General features: G+C 51.0%; 3 protein-coding genes across 9 annotated transcripts in view; 1 reads left to right on the forward strand and 2 right to left on the reverse strand.

The window, feature by feature from the left end:
• The window catches only part of POMT2 (protein O-mannosyltransferase 2), a 29,635-nt gene extending 27,286 nt beyond the window's left edge, over positions 1 to 2,349 (reverse strand). For 3 of the 4 annotated variants that reach the window (XR_012764503.1, XR_012764502.1, XM_075425946.1), the window contains exons 1-3: positions 2,123 to 2,349; positions 1,628 to 1,712; positions 703 to 807 (exon numbers count right to left, since the gene is read on the reverse strand). Coding sequence is in view for 2 of the 4 variants with exons in the window: in XM_075425946.1 (XP_075282061.1) it covers positions 703 to 807; positions 1,628 to 1,712; positions 2,123 to 2,349 (417 nt within the window). In the remaining 2 variants the exon portion in view is untranslated. The remainder of the gene's footprint in view (positions 1 to 702; positions 808 to 1,627; positions 1,713 to 2,122) is intronic. The other variant, XM_075425947.1, reaches the window with a different exon arrangement.
• Positions 2,350 to 2,408: 59 nt separating this feature from the next.
• On the forward strand, positions 2,409 to 11,282 carry GSTZ1 (glutathione S-transferase zeta 1). 4 transcript variants are annotated; one of them, XM_075426849.1, is made up of 9 exons: positions 2,409 to 2,501; positions 5,074 to 5,125; positions 5,859 to 5,926; positions 6,769 to 6,849; positions 7,307 to 7,432; positions 7,967 to 8,042; positions 8,849 to 8,901; positions 10,194 to 10,243; positions 10,889 to 11,282. In XM_075426849.1, exons 1-9 carry the CDS (start codon positions 2,481 to 2,483, stop codon positions 11,013 to 11,015), a joined length of 654 nt encoding a protein of 217 aa, XP_075282964.1. In that variant the 5' UTR covers positions 2,409 to 2,480; the 3' UTR covers positions 11,016 to 11,282. The 4 variants fall into 4 exon arrangements, with proteins under 4 accessions (XP_075282964.1, XP_009937593.1, XP_075282965.1 ...); XM_009939291.2 differs by lacking the exon at positions 2,409 to 2,501 and adding an exon at positions 4,439 to 4,533; XM_075426850.1 differs by lacking the exon at positions 2,409 to 2,501 and having other exon boundaries at positions 6,714 to 6,849.
• Positions 11,283 to 12,268: 986 nt separating this feature from the next.
• On the reverse strand, positions 12,269 to 21,337 carry LOC104334283 (uncharacterized). The gene is made up of 14 exons (XM_075427147.1): positions 21,281 to 21,337; positions 20,756 to 20,922; positions 19,700 to 19,876; positions 19,321 to 19,426; positions 18,685 to 18,807; positions 17,930 to 18,149; positions 16,922 to 16,945; positions 16,003 to 16,125; positions 15,259 to 15,446; positions 14,296 to 14,495; positions 13,880 to 13,971; positions 13,506 to 13,560; positions 12,708 to 12,805; positions 12,269 to 12,562 (listed from the first exon to the last, which is right to left on the reverse strand). Exons 1-14 carry the CDS (start codon positions 21,335 to 21,337, stop codon positions 12,348 to 12,350), a joined length of 1,845 nt encoding a protein of 614 aa, XP_075283262.1. The 3' UTR covers positions 12,269 to 12,347.
• Positions 21,338 to 21,385: the final 48 nt, after the last annotated feature.

The raw sequence follows: 21,385 nt of genomic DNA on the forward strand, positions 1-21,385 counted from the left end.
TCTTTAATGTCTGGTTCTAGCGCTTTTCCTACCTTTGGCTCAGGAAAATCTAGAACAACAAATTGCTGGAGACCTGGAAAGTAAACCAAGAAAATACGCCTTCCCAGTTTTTATCCTTCTTTCTAGGCACTAGCAGTTGGCCACTGTTTCTTTTTTCGGCTCATGTTATCTGCTGTCAATTTTATGGCTCTTAGTGTTTCTAGATAGCAGTGCAGCCAGGGTTTCAGATAGAATATCACTCTGAATAGTAATTGCCCCTCCCACACACTCCATCAGCTTACTCAGCTCAGTGTCACTGGTGGTGGCAAACTGCAGGTGGCAGTGGATGATCCTGCCTTTTTGACATCCTTGGCTCTCCAGCAGAGCAGCCAGGCACAATGGAGTGGGCAGAAGCCCAAGCTCAGCAACGTTCTCTTTGCAGAACAGATAAGATATCTGTCCCACTCAGGACTGTGGTTCTACAAATTAGCAGCAAGGGTTGGCCTCATTAATCACCTTACTTTCTTACCTGGCCTCTCACAGCCAGACATTAAGACTTATTCACAACACAACCACTAACACTTTTCTAAGGAGCTTAACGGCAAAGCACAAGGCTAGACAGACCTCTGATCAGCTCCAGGAGAGCTGTTCTTATGACATAACACTCTGTACCAAAAAGCACAGCAGAGCTAACCAGCTTAACACTGGCCTGTAGAGCCTTACCCCTCTCATTCCCACATAGTTGTGCTGCTCATATCTGTCCCCTGGCTTCTGGAAAGGAAATGTACCATCATATCCACTAAGGTAGCCGGCAAGTCCAATCAGCATCTGAAGAGGAAAGGTGAAAAAAATGGTCAGGGAAATCGCATTGGAGGAAGGAATATCCAAGCCAGCAGCAGGTAAGACTTTTATAGAAACGAGGTCTGATCCAGAGGATAACTACTTAATTCAGACACATCATCCAAACAAGAGTTTATGTACAGAATTCACACGCATACATATTCCCCTTGGTCTAAAGGCAAAATCAGAAGGGATTAAAAGAACTTTGGCTGCTGACTGTGAGGACAACTGCAAGCTCAAGAGAAACACCAGGTGTGAGATTCAGCAGAGAGAATTCTGTCTCTGTAGATCCTCCCATAGATCCCTATTCCTACAGTTTACGGAGGCTGAGCCTGAAAGGAAGGTAATCTTTCTGAGGCAGGAGGAGTGCACCTCCATCAACACTGCACACTGTTGCTAGAACAAGTACTTCGGTTACAGAATAGCAAGAGAAGGCTTTCATCAGGGTCCTTTGTGGCAGGACTCTGATGTACACACAAGCTATCAAGAACTGTTTGGCTTCTCCGAACTATAGGCTTCTACTACATATCCCCTCCAAACTACGTAAGCGCCATGTTCATTTTATAATGTCAAGCCTTTAAAATATCCAACATGCAATACTGTTTTGTTTTCCCATATTCAAAGTATTTTCATAAAGAAGGAAAGATACAAGTTGAGGCTCTGGATACAGAATGCAAATTACCATGATGCCAACAACAGTTAGGAAAAGTACTGGTGTTCATCACATCCTTCAGCCAGAAGGAAGGGCAAGACTGTTGCTGGCCCACTCCTGTGGCTTCTACAACATGTTAACAGAAGAGCAGTTTACCTTCCCCAAAGGGGGGTGGACATCAAAGAAGAAGGTCCGATTAATGTAGTAACTTCCCATCTTCCCAAAATGAGTTTCATCCCAACTAGAAAAAGAAACACCGAACAGCCTGCTATAATGCTGAAGATAGTAAAAAACATCCAGGAATGTCCTTTTACCCATGCTTTTCACCATACAGATGGTTAGTGCCACACGTCCCGTACGGGACAACGCACTGAATTAACTGGGAAATCACGGAGAGCGCTTCAGCCACCGGAGGCAGGGTCCTTCTTGAAGCGCTTGGCACCGCACTCCAAAACCTCCAGCCTGCCCTTCTCCCGCCAGGCTGAGCCCAGGGATGCTACAAAACCAGCCCGCAGACCCCCGGATCCCCCTCCCCGAGACCCGGTCCCCTCTCCGCCACGCGTCCCGAGCGGGGCCGGGCAGGGGCGCGGATCCCCTCCCGGTCGGGCGAGCGCCTGAGGACGGGGTTACAGGCCCCGCCCCGGCCCGTACCAGACGTGCGGCGGCTCCGGCAAGCGGTGGAAGCGGGAGGCGAAGCTGAGGAGGGTGACGAGGGCCAGCGCCGCCGGGCGAGCCGCAGCCGGAGGGGCGGCGGGGCGCGCCGGCCCCCCCCGGGACCCCCGCTGCCGCAGCGGCCCGCCGCGCCGGCCCGGCGAGGTCTGCCCGCCCCCGGCCGCCGGCATTCGCGGGGCTCCAGCGCCGGGGCGGGCGCGGCGCATCCTGGAAGACGGAACCCGGGGCGGGCGGGGCGCGGGGCACGCTGGGAGATGTAGTCCTGCCGGGGCGAGGGGCCGGGCCTCGGCCGGGACGGGGTGGGCGCCGCGGTCCCCGCGGAGGATCTCGGCGCGGGATGAGCTCTGCCGCGGCCAAGGTACGCGGTGCTGGCTCCCCGCTCTCCCTGCCGAGCGTCCCCGCCGGGCGGGAGGGGAGCGAGGGCCGGCGGGCGGCTGCTCTGGGGCCTCGCTCGGCTGAGCCTTGGAGGGGCAGAGCCTCTGCCTCTCGCAGCGTGCCCCAGGTCCAGCTTGGGAGGAGGCGGTGTCCGGGGGAGGCCACACCGGAGCGTGCGGGCGTGGGAGCCGCAGGGCTCGACATGCAAAGATTGGGGTGTCTTCTCCGCCTCCCTCCACAGAGAAACGCGTTTCCCAGGTTTTTCCTCTAGGTTGGGATTTAAGCCCAGGTTTCCCTCATCGCACCGCTGATGCTGTAGGCGAAAGCAGAGCTAAACCAGAAATCTCAGGGGACACGAAGCAAACGTCGTGCCCCGGCTATCGTCCCGGCTCCACCGGCTCTAACCCGCAGCTTCTGGGGGGGCCGTACCCCGCGGGGTTGGAACTGGAGGCGGTTCTGCCCTGCTGCTCCCCTGGCCCCTGCTCACATCTTCCTCTGAGGAAGGCGAGGTGCAGTGTCACCCTGGGACCTGTCCCCTGAGGGCAACACACTCCGCTGTCTCTAGTCTTTCCTTAGCTGATTGTTCCGCCTGGGATCTGCCATGCCACTGGGAGCAAAACAGGGATCACTGCAGGCTCCGGGCTCTAGAGACGCAGTTCCCAGCGGAGGCGTAGGTTGTTTTCCATGTTCTTTTTGATGAAATCCCCTAGGGCCTTGAAATTACAGAGTGAAGCAATTGGCTTAGCACAATTTATTACAAGTGATAGCGCAGGCTGCAAAAACAACAGCTGTAGAGAGGATCAGGAGAAATGTCTCTGCCAGCTGAGAGGCCGGAGTCCAGGACAGATGCGGTGAAGGACATGAATTTCTGAGCCAAAAAATCATCAGCAATGTCCCCAGGAAAAGCAAGTGAAAAGAGTATGTCATGAATGCTGTATGTTTCCCTTTTGAAGTCATAGTTTCTGTTTCTTTCCCTGCAACCCAGAAGGCTAGACATTTGGAAAGAAGCATAGCTGAGATTTCTGATGCCCTGATTCCGGAAGCAGAGAATTTCAGAAAATGAGTAAATACTTTGTCCACAAAAGTGTTGCCAATACTGCCATCACTTCCCTCCTCACTTACCGACCATTTCCCCAGCAAACTGACTAGAGTAATTTAAGCAAACCTGTACCTCTTTTACAGTTATTTGAACCAATCTGAACTGTAAGAAAAGCATCAAGTTTATAAAGAGGACTGGAGGACAGAGATCCTGGGGGTCTCCCTGGTTTTCTGTTGACAGGTTGTGTGTCAGTGAGCAAATCCCTGCCTTTTTCTGCCTTGCTGTCAGTGTCTGGTGTAATTTCTGCGCATTTTGGGAGGGCGGAGACACAGAGAGATCCCTGGCATTCCACGAGTTCTATGGAAGGAAGGAGCGACATGATTACGGACTTACTTAGAGACATGCATGAGTACCAATTTCCTGTGTGGAAAGAAAAGACTGTAACACAAAAAAGCGAGCTTTGTATTTTGCACAAAGTTGGCCCAGGAGCAGAGTAGCAGCCTGTCCCAGGCACACCACAAAGAAAACCCTCAGCCCCAAGGTGGGCTACAGGACCTCCCCGCAAAGGCAGCCCCTGTTCAGGGAGCTGGCAGTCGTTCCCTAGTGAAACAGAAATTCTGCACATGGCTTCAGTTTCCTTGTTTTGTTCCCTAGGGCTGTCTTCCTGCATTGGCAACTGCTGAGAGCCTGACAGGCTCTCTAGGTATTTATTTGTGGACAAAAAGTTAGGGAAATAGGGGTGGTTCCTGAATGTGCTTCCAACCTCAAAGCAGATGCAGCTGACCACTGTCACTCAGGATTGAATCTGACTGGCTGGTTTTCATGCCCTGAACGCAGATTTGGGGGCATAGTCCTTTTCTCATTGGCTTTAGGAGAGAAGCCTTCCCCCATCCCAGCTGAGTTAAAAAGGGAATGCGACGAGGTTGTTTTTATTTCCTGGAGTAGATGGCATGCACTGACCATGGCATCTGAAAAGGTGAGAGCTTGGACAGGGTGGAAGGGTCAGTGAAAGCTGCTTCGGTGATGAAGTTCAGGTAGAGCTGAGCTGTCTGCCCATCATTCATCTGGAACAGCAGTAGCTTTTCTCATTTGGAAAGAGGCCTTGCCCTGCCCTGTGTGGCTGGAAAAGCCATTTCATGCCACAAAAATACCCAGTGCAGGTGCTTGGCATAATCAGCGGGGAATTTGCTTAAAAAATCCAAGATGGGATAAAAGTTAGCAACATCTGATAGGGACAAAGAGGGAAGCTTTGTCGGCGATCATTTTAATGTCACTTGTGCATTGCTGGAAACAATCAGGTGTAACTAAATATTCTGAGGGCCAGCATGAAAGACAGTGACGCTACCTGTATGCCGAAAACAGGAGCAGTCACTTTCAGAAGGGAGCTTTCTTCCCCCCATACCTAGCTCTGCCCTGTCTTACAGTTCCTGAAATGCCTTCTGTTCATGCATTGTTCTCCTTAAAATACCCTGCTATTCCCACCAGATAACCACTTTATCTGTCTTTCTCTTCTCAGCCGATACTTTATAGCTATTTCCGAAGTTCCTGTTCTTGGAGAGTGAGAATCGGTAAGATCCAGTGTTGATCTCTGTTTGATTGTCTTGGTGTTATTGCAGTATCCTCCCCTTCACTAACCCAATTAATCAGTTACTTATTAACAGAGAGATCAGCAAACATGATCCTGGAACAGTGAGGCAGTTCGTCCCGCTTCTCCGGAGTGGGAGGGAAGGGAACACCACAGCCTACCTGGAGCAGGGGAAGGGAGAGGAACAGAGAGAGGGCTTCGCTCATCCTGCAGCTAGTTAGAGGGAACTGCTCCTTTTGTAAAGCTAACACAATGCAGATGGCTATTTCTTCCACATTATTTAGAGGGGCTCTGCACAGTTTTCACACCGATGCTGCCTCAGATTCTGGTCTTCCCAGGTTTTGAGAGCTAAGCAGGGCTGGGAATGGTCCCTACTAAGACTGAGACAGTCTTAAGCAAGGATTTGCAGGTGAGCGCAGGCCCCCCTGCCCTATATGGGCTTATACGTCAGGAGGGGCTGTGCTGCAAAGAGTGGCCAAGCTTCTTTTGAATAGTGCAGTGTTTTTGCCAGGACTGATCTGTAGTGGTTTGGTCCTTCATTTGCCAGAGCACTGTCTTCTCGGTGGACTCAGGCCACCTTTCTTGAGGGATAGGGGGTTTTTTGGTTTTAAAGCCATGCTTTTTTCAAATGGAGATGGCAACATTTCCCTGAGCCCATTACCAATGAAACTGGTGTTAGTGTGCCTGTCTGAAGCTGTACACTCTGTTCTCCCTAGCACTGGCTATGAAAGGAGTTGCTTATGACATGGTGCCAGTGAACCTCCTTAAGGATGGGGGACAGCAGGTAAGGATACAGCTACCATTGCTCTCTCCAGGGCTACTGAACTTGGGGATCATTAGGAGAATTGGGATCAGCACTAGAAAGTTCACAGGCAAAGTCACTGAACTCCTCACTGCTTCTCTGTAATTAATAGGTGCTTTAAACCAGCATTCCCTGGCATGCACAATAGGGGAAGATGACTGCAGGAGACTATAGGCCTTGTCCTCTCTTAAACATCTGTGACTGAATTTCATAAGGCTGAAGATCTTTTGCTCCTGCTTAGCATGATATAACTGAACATGTCTGGCACACAGACTTCAGAGAAGCTGCACTGCACTTTAAACATAGACTCAACCTCACATAGTTAACACCAGGAGGGGGGGGGGGGGGCGGTGTCCAAAAGATGCTGAATGATACAGCAAGGGGCTGCAAAGGGCCTGCCAAAGGAAGGGGTGAGTTGCCAGAAGATGTCTTCACTGAGAATTTATTTGGGGGGGCCTTAGCTGGGAGTCGTGCACCTAGCGGTACCACCGGCTTGATGTGCCAGTAGGGGCTAAGGCGAAGCTGGAGAATTGGAATGGTAATCATGACACTGCTGCAGTACTACCCATCCTGGGCTTTGTATTGAGGGTTTATCAGGAAGTAAGGCAGTCTGGCCTTGGATGCAGCAATCCTGGAGCTCCAGTGAGAGCTTGCTGTAAGCTAATAGTACAGCACAACTTACTACAAATATTAGTACTGAGGTAGAGGGAAAAGCCAGGTGAAAAAAAAAAAAACACAACAGCAAACTAATTTGTTAACTGTGTTCTAGAGAAAGAAAACAAGAAGAATTTCTTGTTGCAGTAATCTCAGGTTTGCTTCTACAGTTTTCTCCTGAATTCAAGGCAGTGAATCCAATGCAGCAAGTCCCAGCCTTGAAAATTGATGGCATCACCCTTTCTCAGTCGGTGAGTTACCAGCCACATCCCTGTTAACCATTCACTCCAGCCTGCTGCCGGTCTGGAGGGTATGGCTTCGCCCCAGAGCTCTCATCTGTGCATTGGAAAAGAGAGGGCATTTGTGATAAACAATCCCACTTGGGGGCAGAAATAGCACATAGCCTCTGCTGGGAAACTGCTGTCAAGGGTTTAAGCTCGATTCAGCTTTGGTTCGTAATTCCACCTCTCGCTGAGCAGTTTGCAGCCTGACTTGGATGGCTGTGCCAGGGTTTGCCTGAAATTACACCTGGGCTAAATGACAACGAGGTCCCAAGCAGACATCGAAGGGGAAATATTCTGTGGTTGGACTGGTAACAAACTTCATTCAAAAGCTGTTGTATTCTGTTGGATCAGTTCCCCTTTCCCATGTGTTCAGGATGTGAACTTTTTGGGTCTCAAATAACCTCCCTTTATCCCTTCATTACAGCTGGCTATAATTCATTACCTAGAAGACACCCGTCCGAACCCCAGGCTCCTGCCCCTAGATCCAAAGAAGAGAGCCCAAGTCAGAATGATCGCAGATCACATTGTTTCCGGCATTCAGCCACTCCAGGTATTGCCTTGTCATATCCATGCAAATGAGAAAACCAGGATGAGTTTCCAGGAGTCTGTGTCTCTGAAAAGTTCAGTCTCTTTAAGTTGCTGCCAGCCAATGGAGTGGCAGACCTGAAGACTGTGTGTTAGCAAGTGAAGTATCTGCTGTCTCTTCCTGATCTGCCAATGGCAACAACACAGTATTTCCTAGAAAAAAAATCCTGTAGCACCCCAGGGTTCTTTCCAGAAACAGCTGAACCCATACAGTTTCACTGCAAGGTCTGGTATGTTTTAGGAAGACAACAGCTGAGTAACCCAAAGGGCAGAGGCAAAGGGATACCCTGGCAGCTGTTACAGGACAGTCCCAGGAGAGAGATACAGCAGGGTGCATGGTTCAGTGAGGCTGAGGTCAGGTCTGACCCAGCAGGCTGAACTCAGGCTGGGAGTTCAGGCTTGGTACCTCCTCATCTCCCCTCTCCTCCACTGGGTGAGGCAGTGGGTAAGATCTAGCCAGCAGCGGTCAGTCTAACCTGGAGATCACTTACCTTCACAGAACCTGGGCATCCTGAAACAAATGGGGGAGAAAAAACTGGAATGGGCTCAGAACTGCATCACATCTGGCTTCCAAGGTGCGTCCCACATCCAAAATGATCAGCACTTCGACTGACACTTCAAAACTCTGTGCTGCTGGGGTCCCACTTTACTCCTCAGGCAGAACAACAGAACTCCCTAGGCTGATGTGTTGGGGTCCTGCCCTGACGGTAGCACTCCAGAGTCTCAGAGGAAAGATGCTGTCCACAATGCACTTCCACTGCTGCCCCTGAGGCCATCCTGTACACGGCATCAGTTGATTCACCTTCACGTGTGAGGGCTGACAGCGCTTCTTCTTCCTGCCACCTGCTCCCAAACTAGTGCCTTTTGCTTTAAAAGTCTGTCAGTCTATATTGATATGCTTTTATCACCAGACAAAATACATCTGATGGCAAACTCCCACAGAATCTAGCAAGTAGCAGAATATTTCTTTACCTCCTTGGGAGAAATAGGTGCTTTTTATTTCCTCAAAACCCTTTCCCCCATGTGCTGGAATGGCAGGCCCATCTTCACTTCTAGACAGACACAAACTGATTGAACCCTTGCATTTTTCTCCTCCCCACTCTTGCATATCTCTATATTGTCCTTTTAGTATTTCATGTGCATTGCCTGAAGCAGCTGAAATCACCCTGGGTCCCAAAAGGCTGAAGGACCCAAAAGACTCCTGTAATTACACCGTTGTAAGATTTCTGTTCCTTCTAGGTTCTGTCACAAATTGCTCCTTTTTCATACTCAGCTCAGGGTCAAAATGCCTTTATTCATAATTCCCAGTCTAAAAAGTCTTTGGTGTCCCATTCAAATGAGTTTTCAATGCCTCACTCTAGTGTACCCCCTCTCTTGGCAGCGCTGGAGCAGATTCTGCAGCACACTGCTGGACGCTACTGTGTGGGGGATGAAGTAAGTATCTGAGAGAGTGTTGTGTATCACTGGAGAACTGAAAACCCAGTACATTCCATAGAATAGGAAAGGAAATTAGTTGTGAAGACACACCACAAGCCCATCCTCTGCCTAGTTACATGCGGTGCCTCCACTATAAGAAAAGCAGCTGCACGGATCCCACTTAGGCCATTAGTAACTTGGAAATAGTTACCGAGTTATTTATTTGTCCCTGCCTGTAACATGCTGATGGCCAGATTCTGCAGCTGGATCTGGCTGCTACTAGAGGATGTGGAAATAGACTATATATATTTCATATGTAAGAGATTTGGAGTTCAGAGCGTCCTGTTGTAGGGGCAAAGCTTGGCTCAAGAAACAGATTCTGTTCTTAGCTCTGCTCTGTGGAACGTTTAACCGAGTTGTATTGTATTTTTCTGCTCTGTCCATCCAGTTTTAACATGGACAGGTTTCAGAGAGCTCACATACAAGCTGTTCTGACCTTTACCAAGCTAGAAGCCACTCAGACCTCTTCCATTTAGTAGTCCTGTTTGACAGGCAATTGGATCATTTCCTATAAAAGCCTGGCAAAAAATCCTTTTCTAGATTTTTTTTTTTTTGCCTTGCAGGCTCCTGCAATAACCTGGGATGCAGAGGATTGTCTAGTAGGAGCCTTAGGGAACTGGAGCCCTTGGTGGGCAAAGGCTGGTTACAAGATCTTATGCTGGAGAATAACATGTGCTGAAAGGCACCCAGAGCTTTGTGACCTGGGGAGTGGGGTGGGGGCAGCTGCCTCTGTGTGGACAGGCAGCTAGCTATGTTGTCCTTGGGTCTTCAGATTGAACGTTGCTGAGCCTGTGTGCAAAGGCCCTGTTACGTATCAGGTCTTGACATTGGTAGGAGCTGCTTGATACTCCTGCAAAGCAAACAAACAAAATTTACTCATCTTTTCCCAGCCATGCAGACTCCTCCCTCCCTCTCTCCCTCACCTCCCTCTGCAGCTTGCCAACAGACTTGTTTGCTCAGAGGCAGTTGCCATAGAAGCACTGTCCTCTTGAGGTCTCGATGATCAGCTGGTAAATACAAAGCTCCCTAAAGGTGGATGGCTTCTTCTGCTAGTGACTCCTATGAGAAGTTCTTTTCCTTGTACTGTTGTCATATTATTTATGCTGGATTAAAGAATGGGATTGTTGTGACAGCTTCTCCATACTGGCTGATAATAATTTCTATCCTGCTGTCAAAGCATGCCACCACAGTGAAGTGTGATGGGACAGGCTCTGAGTTACTCTGACCCCTCTTCTCTGCTATATTTGCAGGTTTCTGTGGCTGATGTGTGCTTGGTGCCTCAAGTTTCCAATGCTGAAAGGTAATTAAGGCTAAGCTTGAGGTGCTCTTCAAGGGCACCTACTCCTTGTGCTGGGCTGTCAGAGTTTACCTTCTGCTGCTCCTTGTGCCTGTTAGGAAAGATCCCTCCTGCCTGCTCTATCCGGTTATGGATTCTTCTCTGCATGAATTTTCTTATGTCATAAATACTGTGTCTTTTGGAGGCTCTTGGAAATAAGGAGCTGGGCTCTCTTCTCAGAAGCCCCTGGAGGAAACCTGATCTATGTCCTTAGAAAAGCTGAGGTTGCCCCCACTCCACATCCTTTCTCCTTGTTTGCTCTATATTTACATTGCACACAGGGGAAAAAGATTAATCTGACTATATTTGTTGAAAGCCTTAAATCTATGCTAGCACTGGCTGCAAGATTCCCAGGAAAAGCACAGTGCCTTCTTACCCTGTGCTGCATATTATGTAAAAGTCTAGTGTAGACGGAAGAACTTACTAACCTTTCCTCTGGCATTTGTGTTTAAACCTAAAAGGATGAACCTTTTCTCTTAATGCAAAAGTACCCCAGCCTGTGAGAATCTCCCATGCTGGGCAGGCACAGCACACTGCTCTACCCTTTTGCTCACTGCTGCACTGGCTGTCATACTCAAGACTACCTCACAGATTTTTTTCCTTTTGCAGATTCAAAGTAGACATGGGTCCATATCCCATAATAATCAGAATAAACAAAGCTCTCCTGGAGTTAGAGGCATTCAAAGTAAGCCACCCATCCCGGCAGCCAGATACTCCTGCAGAGCTGCGAGCTTGAAGCCCTTCCACTCATTAAGTCAAGTAAGCTGCAGTGTCAAAGAAGACAACAGCTACAGCTTGGGTAGGACTTCAGTGCCAACAGGAAGCCCTAGTACTGTTGTCTCACTTTCATCTGGATGGGAAGAAGGACAGAGGACCTGGAAGTAGCCTCGATGACTTACAGGAGCTATGCCTGTGCTGGAAAGCTTGCAGCTACTTATGACCATGTTTTTTTCCTATCTGATGCATCTCCACAAAGCACATTAAAGCAGAAGAATTATCAGAAGTCCTCTTTGTATGGCTTTGGGTTGGGGAATGTGACCACAAACAACTGTGAGAGATTGAGCCAATTCTGGAGTCCCCACAGGGGCCTCTTTTTTTCTACCACCTACAGAAAGAACATCAGGGAAACAGCGTACACAGTGCAGATCATAGTGCACTACTCACCTAGCAGGCCTGCTTGTCCTTGCAGCTGCCTCACAGGTGGCATAAGCATCAGTGCCATGGATATAAACAGCAAGAGCTAGTCTCTGACAGAAGACAGCTTAATCCCAGCCCTTGTTGGGTCCCCTGGGTCTTGCAAGAGCCAAAAGTCAGCAACTCTGCCACTCCTTGCAATGAGATGAGAATTACTGCCTGGGACAGCCAATTTGTACCTCTTCCTTATGTCTAGCAGCAGTCTTGCAGAATTTATAATAAAGGTCTGTCCAGAACAAAGCTAGGTGGTTCTGCCTAGTCATCAAGAGACAACCAGCTCACTCCCCTATGCTGAAAATGATGGTGTTCTCTTCCTTTTCCCATCCTCAGACACTGCTCTAGGTGTTTTCCTAGGGGTCAGCTGCAGGCTATTTCCCAAGGGAATCCCACCCCAGATTCCCTCCAAACCAGAATCACACCTGTACTTTCACGGCAAGGCAGGAGTAAATCCCATTCCACTCATCCCAAATGAAACCCAACACCTGAGTCACCTTCAGAGCTGAAAGCACCCGGGAATTCCAGCCTAGAAACCTGAAGGGCAAGAAGGGAAATCCAGAAGCCTGTGACTGTGTTCTTGTGGAGGCTCAGCTCAGATCCCACTGAATGTTTTGGCACCCAAGCCCAGGTACCAAGCCAGGGATACGCGAGGGAATTTCTATCCGTCTGATGCTGTGTGTCAGCTGCCCTAAGAGGGCAATACCCACGGCCTTCAGAAAGGCTTTCCAAACCCGTGATCTCTTGTGCCAAGGTAGCATTCACCCACATATAGATACTTGGACTGCCACATTGCTTGGACTGATTTATTGCCATCCATGTCTGTATTCAGGCTGGTGAAGAGCCCTTGCTGTTCCAGGCTCATTCTGAGTATTGTGCATTATCCTACGTCCAGCTGGATTTTGATTGTGCTGTTGTAAAAGGTGCTGGCACAGTTGGAGCCCCCAAAGACCAACACCATGTGCAGGTTATGCTCCTCTTTCTTCTCCTTGTCCACATCCATCGGGTGGGCAGGAGTCAGGTCAAGTAATGTGTGGCCAGCTCGGGGCACAGAGCAGAGGTCGTGGTGGATCACCGTACTCCACGAAAGAGTATCTGAAGTAGAAAGCGGATATCAATACTGACAAACCCACTCCAAAAGTAAGGGATGAAACAAATGGACCAGACTAGGTGTTCAGAAACACCACTGCAGCCCAACAGTCACCTTCAGCTATGGAGACCGGGTGGGAGAGTCACTCACCTAGGTGGAAGACAAAGGCATCCTGCAGGGCTCCCCTGGCATTGCAGCCTCCACTGATCAGAACCTTCTGATCTGACACAGCCAGAGCTGCATGAAAACTGTGAACAAAGCAAAGCCAAAAGGTGATTACAGCAAAACCTGCTTGGGTTGCCTCAGTCAGCAATGGGCAGGGGTGGGCAGACTTCAGCAGGAGCCTGGGGGCTCAAGCTGCAGATGGAAGTCAGCTTCTGCTTCTCTGCTGCCCTGACTTGCTGAATAACCCTGAAAGAGCTGTTTGTTTGCCTCTGCAGGTCAGGCCATAATCAGGCCTGAAAAACATCTCATCATCTCAGAAGGAGCTATCAAAACTCCTATGTTTTGCTCTATGGATTGAGGTAGCAGGCTAACTGGGCTTTGGTCTGATTTAGGTCTTTGTTCTAGTGGGCAGTAGTGTCCCCTTAGGCACAGCATAGTGCTGGTGCAAGAGTTTCTTCCTCTCTGTGTGTCTGTTGTACTCCAGGTACTGTGGAGACCAAACAGCAGGCAATACAGCACACTAGCACATGGCAGAAAACTTCCCCTAGCCTGACAGGCAGATTTCCTGGGAGACTAAGGGGTCTGTACCCCCCCACACCCAACAGGCACCAACTAGGACAGCGCAGGAATTTCTGGTCCCACAGTAGAGGGGCCATCCACTGCGTTTTGACTAGTGGGACAGAGGTATGCAACTGGGTCTGATCACAAGCACTGTTTAAACCTGGCTTCGAAGAGAAAGGACAGAGGAAGAAGATAGCTCCTGGGTCTGCAATAGGATCTTACCAACGTGCGGAAGGCTGTCCTGCGAGGAGGGGGACTGGTGTGTACTCCATGAAACCTGATAGCCAGGGGAAAGGCAGGTGAGATGTCCAAAAAGCTCAGCCTCGTAACTAGACAAAAACTTGCATACTCTGCCACATCAGCAACCTGCATTCTCTGCTACTCAGCTTCTTCCAAAAAAGCCATCTCTTGTTTTTGCCCATTCCCTCCCCTCTTACCCCAGAAAGGATTTTTTGACCCCATAGATTTCCATCTCCATTACCTAGTCAGGAGTTTTTATTACGTTAATGCTACTTCCCATCAAGCACACCTCATTCTCCAGTCGCTGCCTTAGAACAGACCTTCCCAAGGCATCCACCTGGCACTGACTTTCTTACCCAGATCCAGAATGTGCATGTCACTGAGGTAGAGAGAAGACCTCCGGCCCCCAAAAATCAGCAGCTTGTTCTTCAGTAGAGTAGCTGAATGCCTGGGCAGAGAAGAAGCAAATGAACAAAGTATCCTCAGCAAGTTCCCAAAACTGACGTTTCTGCCATGGCTTCTGCTATTGGGCTGCCATAGCTTCAGTCTAGACCTGCCTCTGTCCCCAGCCACTGCAGCCCAGGGACAGAATCCCATCAGTATTCACGACAGGAGGTACTGGCTGTCACATTGCTCAAACCATAGCCCTGTCTTAAGGAAGCAAATGGTGGAGAACAATCACCTAATGTTTAGGAAATTACACTGGGGTGGGAGGTAAGGTGAGCAGAGTTTCCTACTCTGTTTTGGAGGGCTGGAATATGAGCACTCTCACCCAAATCTAGGCAGAGGCTTCTCCCCTTCCGAGATGGGCTGATACCAAATTTCATGCTCTGGATTGAAGACATAGAGCACATTGCTGCAGGGTCCAACTGCCAGTGATGCCTTTCTGGGGAAAGTCCCTCCGAAAACGAAGAGCTCCTTGCGGTAGATAGTTGCACTGTGGTAGGTGAGCACTGGCATCCTCCCTTTAGCCTGGAAAAAAGTTCAACATACATTTGTTAGGAGAAGTGCATTATTTGCTGCATGACCTGTACGAAAGGGGCCCACATCATACAGCACGTTTGACAGCTCTCAGTTTTCACTTTATTGGCTCCCCAGCCAGATCTTTGCCACGCAGGCAGACAGTACGTCCTTTGCATACTCTGCACCACCAGAAAGCTCTGATGAGAGAAGGAAGTCAACCTCCTACCCCAGCTTCCTCAGAAGGTGACAGAGAACAGGAAACTCATCCAGGCTTATTCTGTAAAAGCCATCTTGTGACTTAGCCAGGAAAGAGACAGTCCCTTGCTGACAGGGCCCTCTGCAAGGATATGACAGGCAACTAAAGAGCTCAGAGATCTGCTGTGCTCAGAGCAGTCCCTGATTTGAGAAGACCAGCTCTTCACTCAGCATCCAGTGCAGCTCTCAACAGCACCATACAAAATGAGAGGCCATTTCCCTCTGCTGCTTGTACAGTACTTCCCACCCACGACCTCGGTCAGACACAGCACTCTGCAGCAACCATTTTTTCACCTTGCTTCATTCATTGTAGGCACAGCCCCTGGTTTCTGCCAAGCTTGTGGCCTTTCAACATAGCCTTCTTATATCCGTCAATCCCAAGTAAGCAGCTCAGACAACCTGCAGCAACACCAGACCGAGACTACTGGAGTAAGGATACAGGTGCTTCGATTGCCACATTCGGGCAGGACCTGCCACCCGTCCTGCGCTTTTGTCCAGGAAGAGCTGCAGTACTTACAGCCACGGGGAGCCATTTCCAGGTGACTGTGTCCAGGATGTAGATGCCGCTGTAGTCTTTGTCCTCCCTTATGCCCCCAAAGATGTAGATACGCTTGGTGTCGGGGTCGTAGGTAGCTGTGTGGCCACGCAAGCACGATGGCATGGCGTTGCGTAGCTGGAAACCCACTGGAAGCCAGAAATCACTGCCTGTGGGAGCAACACCAGACAGAGGATGTGGGAGTTGAAAGATGCTCTCAGTTTCTCCAGATTTAAAGAATATGCCATAAAATCTTTACTCAAGACTTTGCTCCTTTCATCTCCTCCTCTCCTTTGATTCAGGGCTAGGGGGAGTCATACAGAAATGTTTCTGTGTAAGGAATGAAGAGGAACACTAACTAGGTGGGGAATAGTAAGGTGGAAGAGAGGATGAGTGAAGTGCATAAAGCTGCAAGGCACTGGAATAGTATCTCACACCTCCACCAATCACACACAGACTGCAAACCATGCTGTTGCTTTTACCCCTCAAAATTCACCCAGCTCTTCCCAGAACTTATGCCTTAGCTCCTGGAGGGCTCTCCCATACAATCCCACAGCCTGTCATGGCACCCTACGCTGTCACCTCAGCCTAGTGACCATGCTAGGGGATGTGACACCTTTGCTGTCCCCTCCCCATACATAGACCCCCGAGTACCCCCTCCCATCTGCACGAGCTGTGCTCGAGTCCCACTGCCCGCATTGCCTTTGATAGCCCTGAAGTCCCCACCAGTTTCCAGCTTCCAGAGCGCATCCTTGCAGGACTGCTGATTGACACCTTCTCCACCAATCAGAACGGCTGTCCCCAGGTCACTGAGGCACATGGCATGGCACCACCGTGGGCTGGGACTGCCTGGGGAGGGCAGAGCACAGGGCTGTGAGCAGCGGCAGACAGGACACCCCCAGCTCTCTTCCCTACTGGGGAGAACAAGGCAGCTGAAGGCTCAGAGGAGAGAAATGGGAAGGCGAGGGCCCCAGGCCCCTTCCCTCTGGGGTGGCAAGAGAAATAGCTCTCTGAGGAAGATTTTCTGTTGGCTTTGGGGAATAATTGTTGTATGAGGAGAGTCAACACTAGCAGAGGGAGCCAACAGAGTCTGGCTGGATGTAGGACGCGTACAAGCTGCCACTTCAGACAGGTTTAGATGCCTCCCATTCATTACTCATCCCCAGAAGGGATATCCCGGTTGCGCTATCCCCCTGTGTTATTCCTTGTGAGGGAGGGCTACCCAGGGACAGCTTGTTTGTGCCCAAGATACAGCAATCAGAAGTCTCGAGCTCCTTCCAGAGATACTCCTCATTCTGCTCTGTTCCTCCTCCTCTCTTCTCCCAGGCCCCCACAGTTGGCTAAAAGATACTTTTTATTCAAAGTCTATTCCACGTCTTACCCTCTGCCTCAAAGGGCTATGCACACAGAGGTGGGCCTGAGTCTCAGAGGGGCTACAGAAGCATACTGGGGAGCCTGACAGTACTGGAAGTGCCTATACCGAGGGCAATTGCATGGAGAGGAACAGTACATGCACACAACCTACTTGTTATTCTTGATCACTGGGGAGATAAAGGACGAAGCACGAGAGGCCTGTGACACTAAATGGAATGGCATCACCAAGTCGCTGAAAAGACAAACCAGGGTCTCGGAACCAGAGCCTCACCTTGCAACTCCTCCACTGCCAGATCTGCCAAGGAAACACAGAGATGGCCCCATAAAGAAAGCAGCCAGCAGACATATCCTGGAAAGTGCTCAGCTCTACAGTTCAAGAGCCCTTTGGCTTTCCTTCCTCCAACCCCAGCACAAAGCTACCTCACTGCAATAAACAAGGTGCAAGACCAAGAATCCTGAAGAAAGTCTTATCAGAAGAAATGCAGAAGACGGGTAAGAGCAGGGCACACTTCCTTTGACTGCCATCATGCTGTCACCACTGCATTTTACCCCTCTGATGGAAGCTCATTTTCCCCCTTCTCACACTGCCTACAGCGGAAGCGACTTTACGATGGAGCTACATTTGCCTTTGTGAGAAGCAAGCTAAGTCACTTCACATGGGGACCACTGAGTTATTTCCAAACATTTACACATAATATTGGTCACACCCTGGAGCTGACTTGGAATTCACACTCCAGAAACTAAAGGTTTTGTTTCCAAACACCCTGGCAGCTACTTTCTCACTACTGTCAGTACAGCTATGCTAATTATACATATATATCTATTCCTTTTCATATTCTCTATACTTTAATAATAACCAATCTCTTTTATGGACCAAGTGGTATGCTGTTAGTAGGGGAACAAACAGACTAATGGAGAGGTTATAGAACATCACAGTAGGTAACAGTTTACTCTTGTAAAACAATGCTAACAATACTTGCCTTCATTTATAAAGCACTTTTACTCATATGAAAAGACAGGTATATTATGTTATGGTACAGGGTGTTGGCACTAAGAGTATCCCATGTTCTATTTCTGGCCTTTTCCCAGCAGGCAAAAATTCATCAAGCAGTTTATGCAGGACTAAGGAGCAGCTCTGGGTATTTCGCAAGCCAAGACAGATAAGCCCATCTTGCCTTGGACGTATCCAGAGAAATGGACTGTGAATTTGTTGCCCAGCAGCACTGACAGATCGTTCAGACAAGACCTGCAAAATAAACCCACAAGCTGGCAGAGTTACCTTCTTCATCGAGATCTCTCTCAGATGCTGTGGGTTCAAATAAAACTTTCCTGGGCTTCTTGGGGTGGACAGGACTCTTCCTCCAGGCCTCACTGGTTTCCACCTTGCCAAATGGTGGCTTCAGGGCCCAGGGTACCGCCACGGTCCTCAGGGGTGGGTGGACGTCCTTCCTCCCAGGCCTAGACGCTCTAGCAGTCACCTCTGAGCACTGACTCTTCACCTGTAACAAGACTGCCAGTCAAATTAGCCCTGAAGAAAAAGACCTGAGGCTACTGTGAGCTGTCTGTTACTGAGCCAGAGATTAGTTTCACGTGGTAACTGTTTTCAGGCTCATCTTCCCATTGAGCCTTAAGGGCCAGCACGCCAACAGTATCTGCCACCAGATATATGCTGAGCAATGTAGCTACATGCTGGTACTGGCCCAGTGGTCTGCTTTCAGACTGTTGGCTGCGACGGGCACAGCTAGCACACGGCAACTGGAAAGGCAGAAAGGCCATCTGTGCTAGGAGTAACCAGGCTGATGGACAGTCCCACCAAGGGCTGTTAAATTCAACCCTTCCAAAGGCATTTCAATGGAGAGTACCGCATTCCGTAGCGCAAGTGAATCTTCGGCTCCGAAACTTGCTTAGCTAGGTCTCCACTAAGAGAGTGGCAGCAAATGTTCCTGCTAGACATCAACTGAGCAGGTATGAGTGAGGAAGAAGATACTAAGGAGAGGGTGAGATAACAAGAGGAAGGCTCCAGCAGACACATACCACAGGAGGATCCTCCAGGTCCTGGGCAAGGTGCATATCATCTGCTGGGAGCACGGGCGACTGGCTGGTCTCCGGGACAAGGAAGGGGCGGGCGGGCGTACTGCTGGAGACACCTCGGAGCAGCTGCGGCAGAAACAGGGACAGCGAGAATAAAAGGACACGCCAAGCGTGCTGGCCTCCATCCACAAAGGCCAAGCAAAACGATGTCTTGCAAGGGACAGGTTCCCTGCACGGGAACAGCCCAGCTTTCATCTCCAGCACCAACAGAATAAACAAAGAAAAGCAAAGCCAGGCACTGGGAGATGCTAAATCCAAGGGCTTCAGCACAAGGTAAAACAACTGTCCAAGTACCACAGACCCAGGAGAGAGTGGAACTGGAAGTGAACCGCTCTCTGCTGCCCATCTCCTGCGACACACGAGGTGTTCTGGCAGAGCTGGGTTTAGGGAACAGGCCTGGAGCATCACAGAGGGTCCAGGCTCAGCACAGATGTGCAGTAATGGATCCGCATAAGGTGGCTCTGCCTTGGAGTAGCAAAGAGAAGGAAAAGGAGAGGATGGGAGAGGAAGTTCTGTAGCTCAGAAGGGCCAAAATTTGGGACTCAGGACAGGAAGAGAGGAGGATGTTGGTTCTTTTACCTGTCCATGGACAGTCAGGACAAGCTTCACAGAGTTGCCTTTGTCCATCTCTTTCAACGAGGCCATGAAAACATCTGTCCTCCAGTCACCTTCCCACACCAGAGACCTGCACAGGGGACCATGGGTTTTCAGCCCAGCGGTGACACCGACCAGGGAAAAGCTCCTGCTCCCACACTAGCTGCTAACACCCCAAAGCCAAAAAAGATGCAGCCCTGAAAGCAGCCGAAAGGAAGCCAAAAGCACCCCCAGAGAGGAACACCATGGTGGAGGACCGGCAGGCCCGAGCAGCTCTGGGATGACACCAGCAGAACGGGGCAGCCGCAGGGAGCAGACAGCTTTTCCAGGACACCCCTCCTGACCGCCTGGCATCAGCCGTGACCTGCGGGCAGGCTCCAGCGTGCCGACCCGCTGCGGCGCGACGCCCGGGGACACCAGCACGTCCGCCGCGACGCTGGTGTCCGCCGAGTAACAGCTCCAGTCTCCCAGCCCGAACACCACCAGCTGCTTCGGCAACGGCAGGGGCAGCCACGCCTGGAAACCCATCTTGCTGGACTGGCTGCGAGGGGAGGGAAGAAAGACAACAGAAAGCAGAGATAATCATCAAGGAGTAAAATGGAAGGTGCAAAAAATATACGAAAAGGCTGGCAAGCGCCTTTACGCCGGGGGAGGGTGAAAGGGGCGGGTTTGTGTCATTTAAGGAGGAGACTGCGAGGAAGAAAACGAGCGGTAGCCTGGGAGGGGAGCGCAGCCACGGGCAGGGGCGGCTCGGCGAGGCCGGGAGCCCGCTCCCGCACAGGGTCAGGGCCGGGGCCGGCGCGGCCCCACCGCTCCCCCGCAGCCCCCGGGCAGGGCCGGTCCGCACCTGCCGAGCCGCCGCGGCGGGTCCCGCAGCGCCCACAGCACGTAGAAGGCGAGGCCGCCCTCCTGGGCGCTGCCCCCCGGCCCGGGCCGGGCCCCGAGACGGCCGGCGGGCAGCATGGCGGCTGCGGGCGCGCGGGCCGCGCGGGGCCGCCATTAAGGCGCGGGAGCGCAGCTGCGGGCGGCCGCCGCCCCCCCGCCGCCCCCGGGATCGCTGCGGAGGCCCCGGGGAGCGAGGGCCGCCGCCTGCGCAGCGGAGGACGCTCATTGCTGGGCCCGAGCCGCGCATCGCTCTCCGGGGGGGTGGTGGATCGTTTTTTTGCTGACTCCTAAACGATGGCGGCCGTACGCGCCTCTCGTAGCCCTCCTAAACAGGCAGGGCCGTCACAGCCTGCTGCGAGACCCCCGCGGAGCAGCCCGCGGCCAGGGCGTTCGGCTGCGGCCCAGCTGCAAAACTGAGAGCAAGGGTGGGCAGGGACCGGCGTGCCGCTCCCCGTCGCTTCCCCACACCCCCGCCGAGCTGCCCGGCTCTCCTCCGGGCCGCGTCCCCCAGCCGAGCACAAGGACAGGGATTCACCGCCGGCGCACGGTGATCAACAGCTGCACGCTGTTCCTCGGCCGTGGCCGTGAAGCGAGATCAAATGGCTTCAGCTTGGCAGAGCCATCGATCCCCTTGCTCAGCTTGCTTGGTGGTTGCTCCTGCCCATCAGTTATTTTATAAAAGTGCTCCAGGGAAGCACAGGACTGGAACGGAGACAAGCGAACTTCTGCAGCGCTTGTCCCACCGAGCTGCGTAAGGAGACAAGCAGGAAGGAGGGCCCAGGCTGCGGGGATCCTTCCTCATTCTGAGCAGCAGGTGCGTCCTTCAGCCCACCTAAACACAGGCCTCACAGTAAGGTAAAGTTGATGGGCAAGCAGCTGGGAGGAGCTATGAAGGGCAAACACTTTTCTCTAGATAATTTAATCAGTACCTGGCAACTGATGTTTTTAGTCCTTTGGACTGAAAGTGAAGTAACAGAACAGCTAGCTCTAGGGGATCACTGCAAATGGAGGTGAAAAGTGACAATATGAAGCACTAGAGGGTAAAGCATTCAAACTCTACCCATGTGCATGGTATGAGCTTGGCTACCTGCTTTTTCCTCTCCAGCTCTTCAGGCATTCAGTATAATCTCAAGTGTTACAGAGAATTTGAAGAATAAAAAAAAAA

The sequence above is a fragment of the Opisthocomus hoazin genome, chromosome 7, assembly GCF_030867145.1.
Source record: "Opisthocomus hoazin isolate bOpiHoa1 chromosome 7, bOpiHoa1.hap1, whole genome shotgun sequence".
NCBI classification, from domain to species: Eukaryota; Metazoa; Chordata; class Aves; order Opisthocomiformes; family Opisthocomidae; genus Opisthocomus; species Opisthocomus hoazin.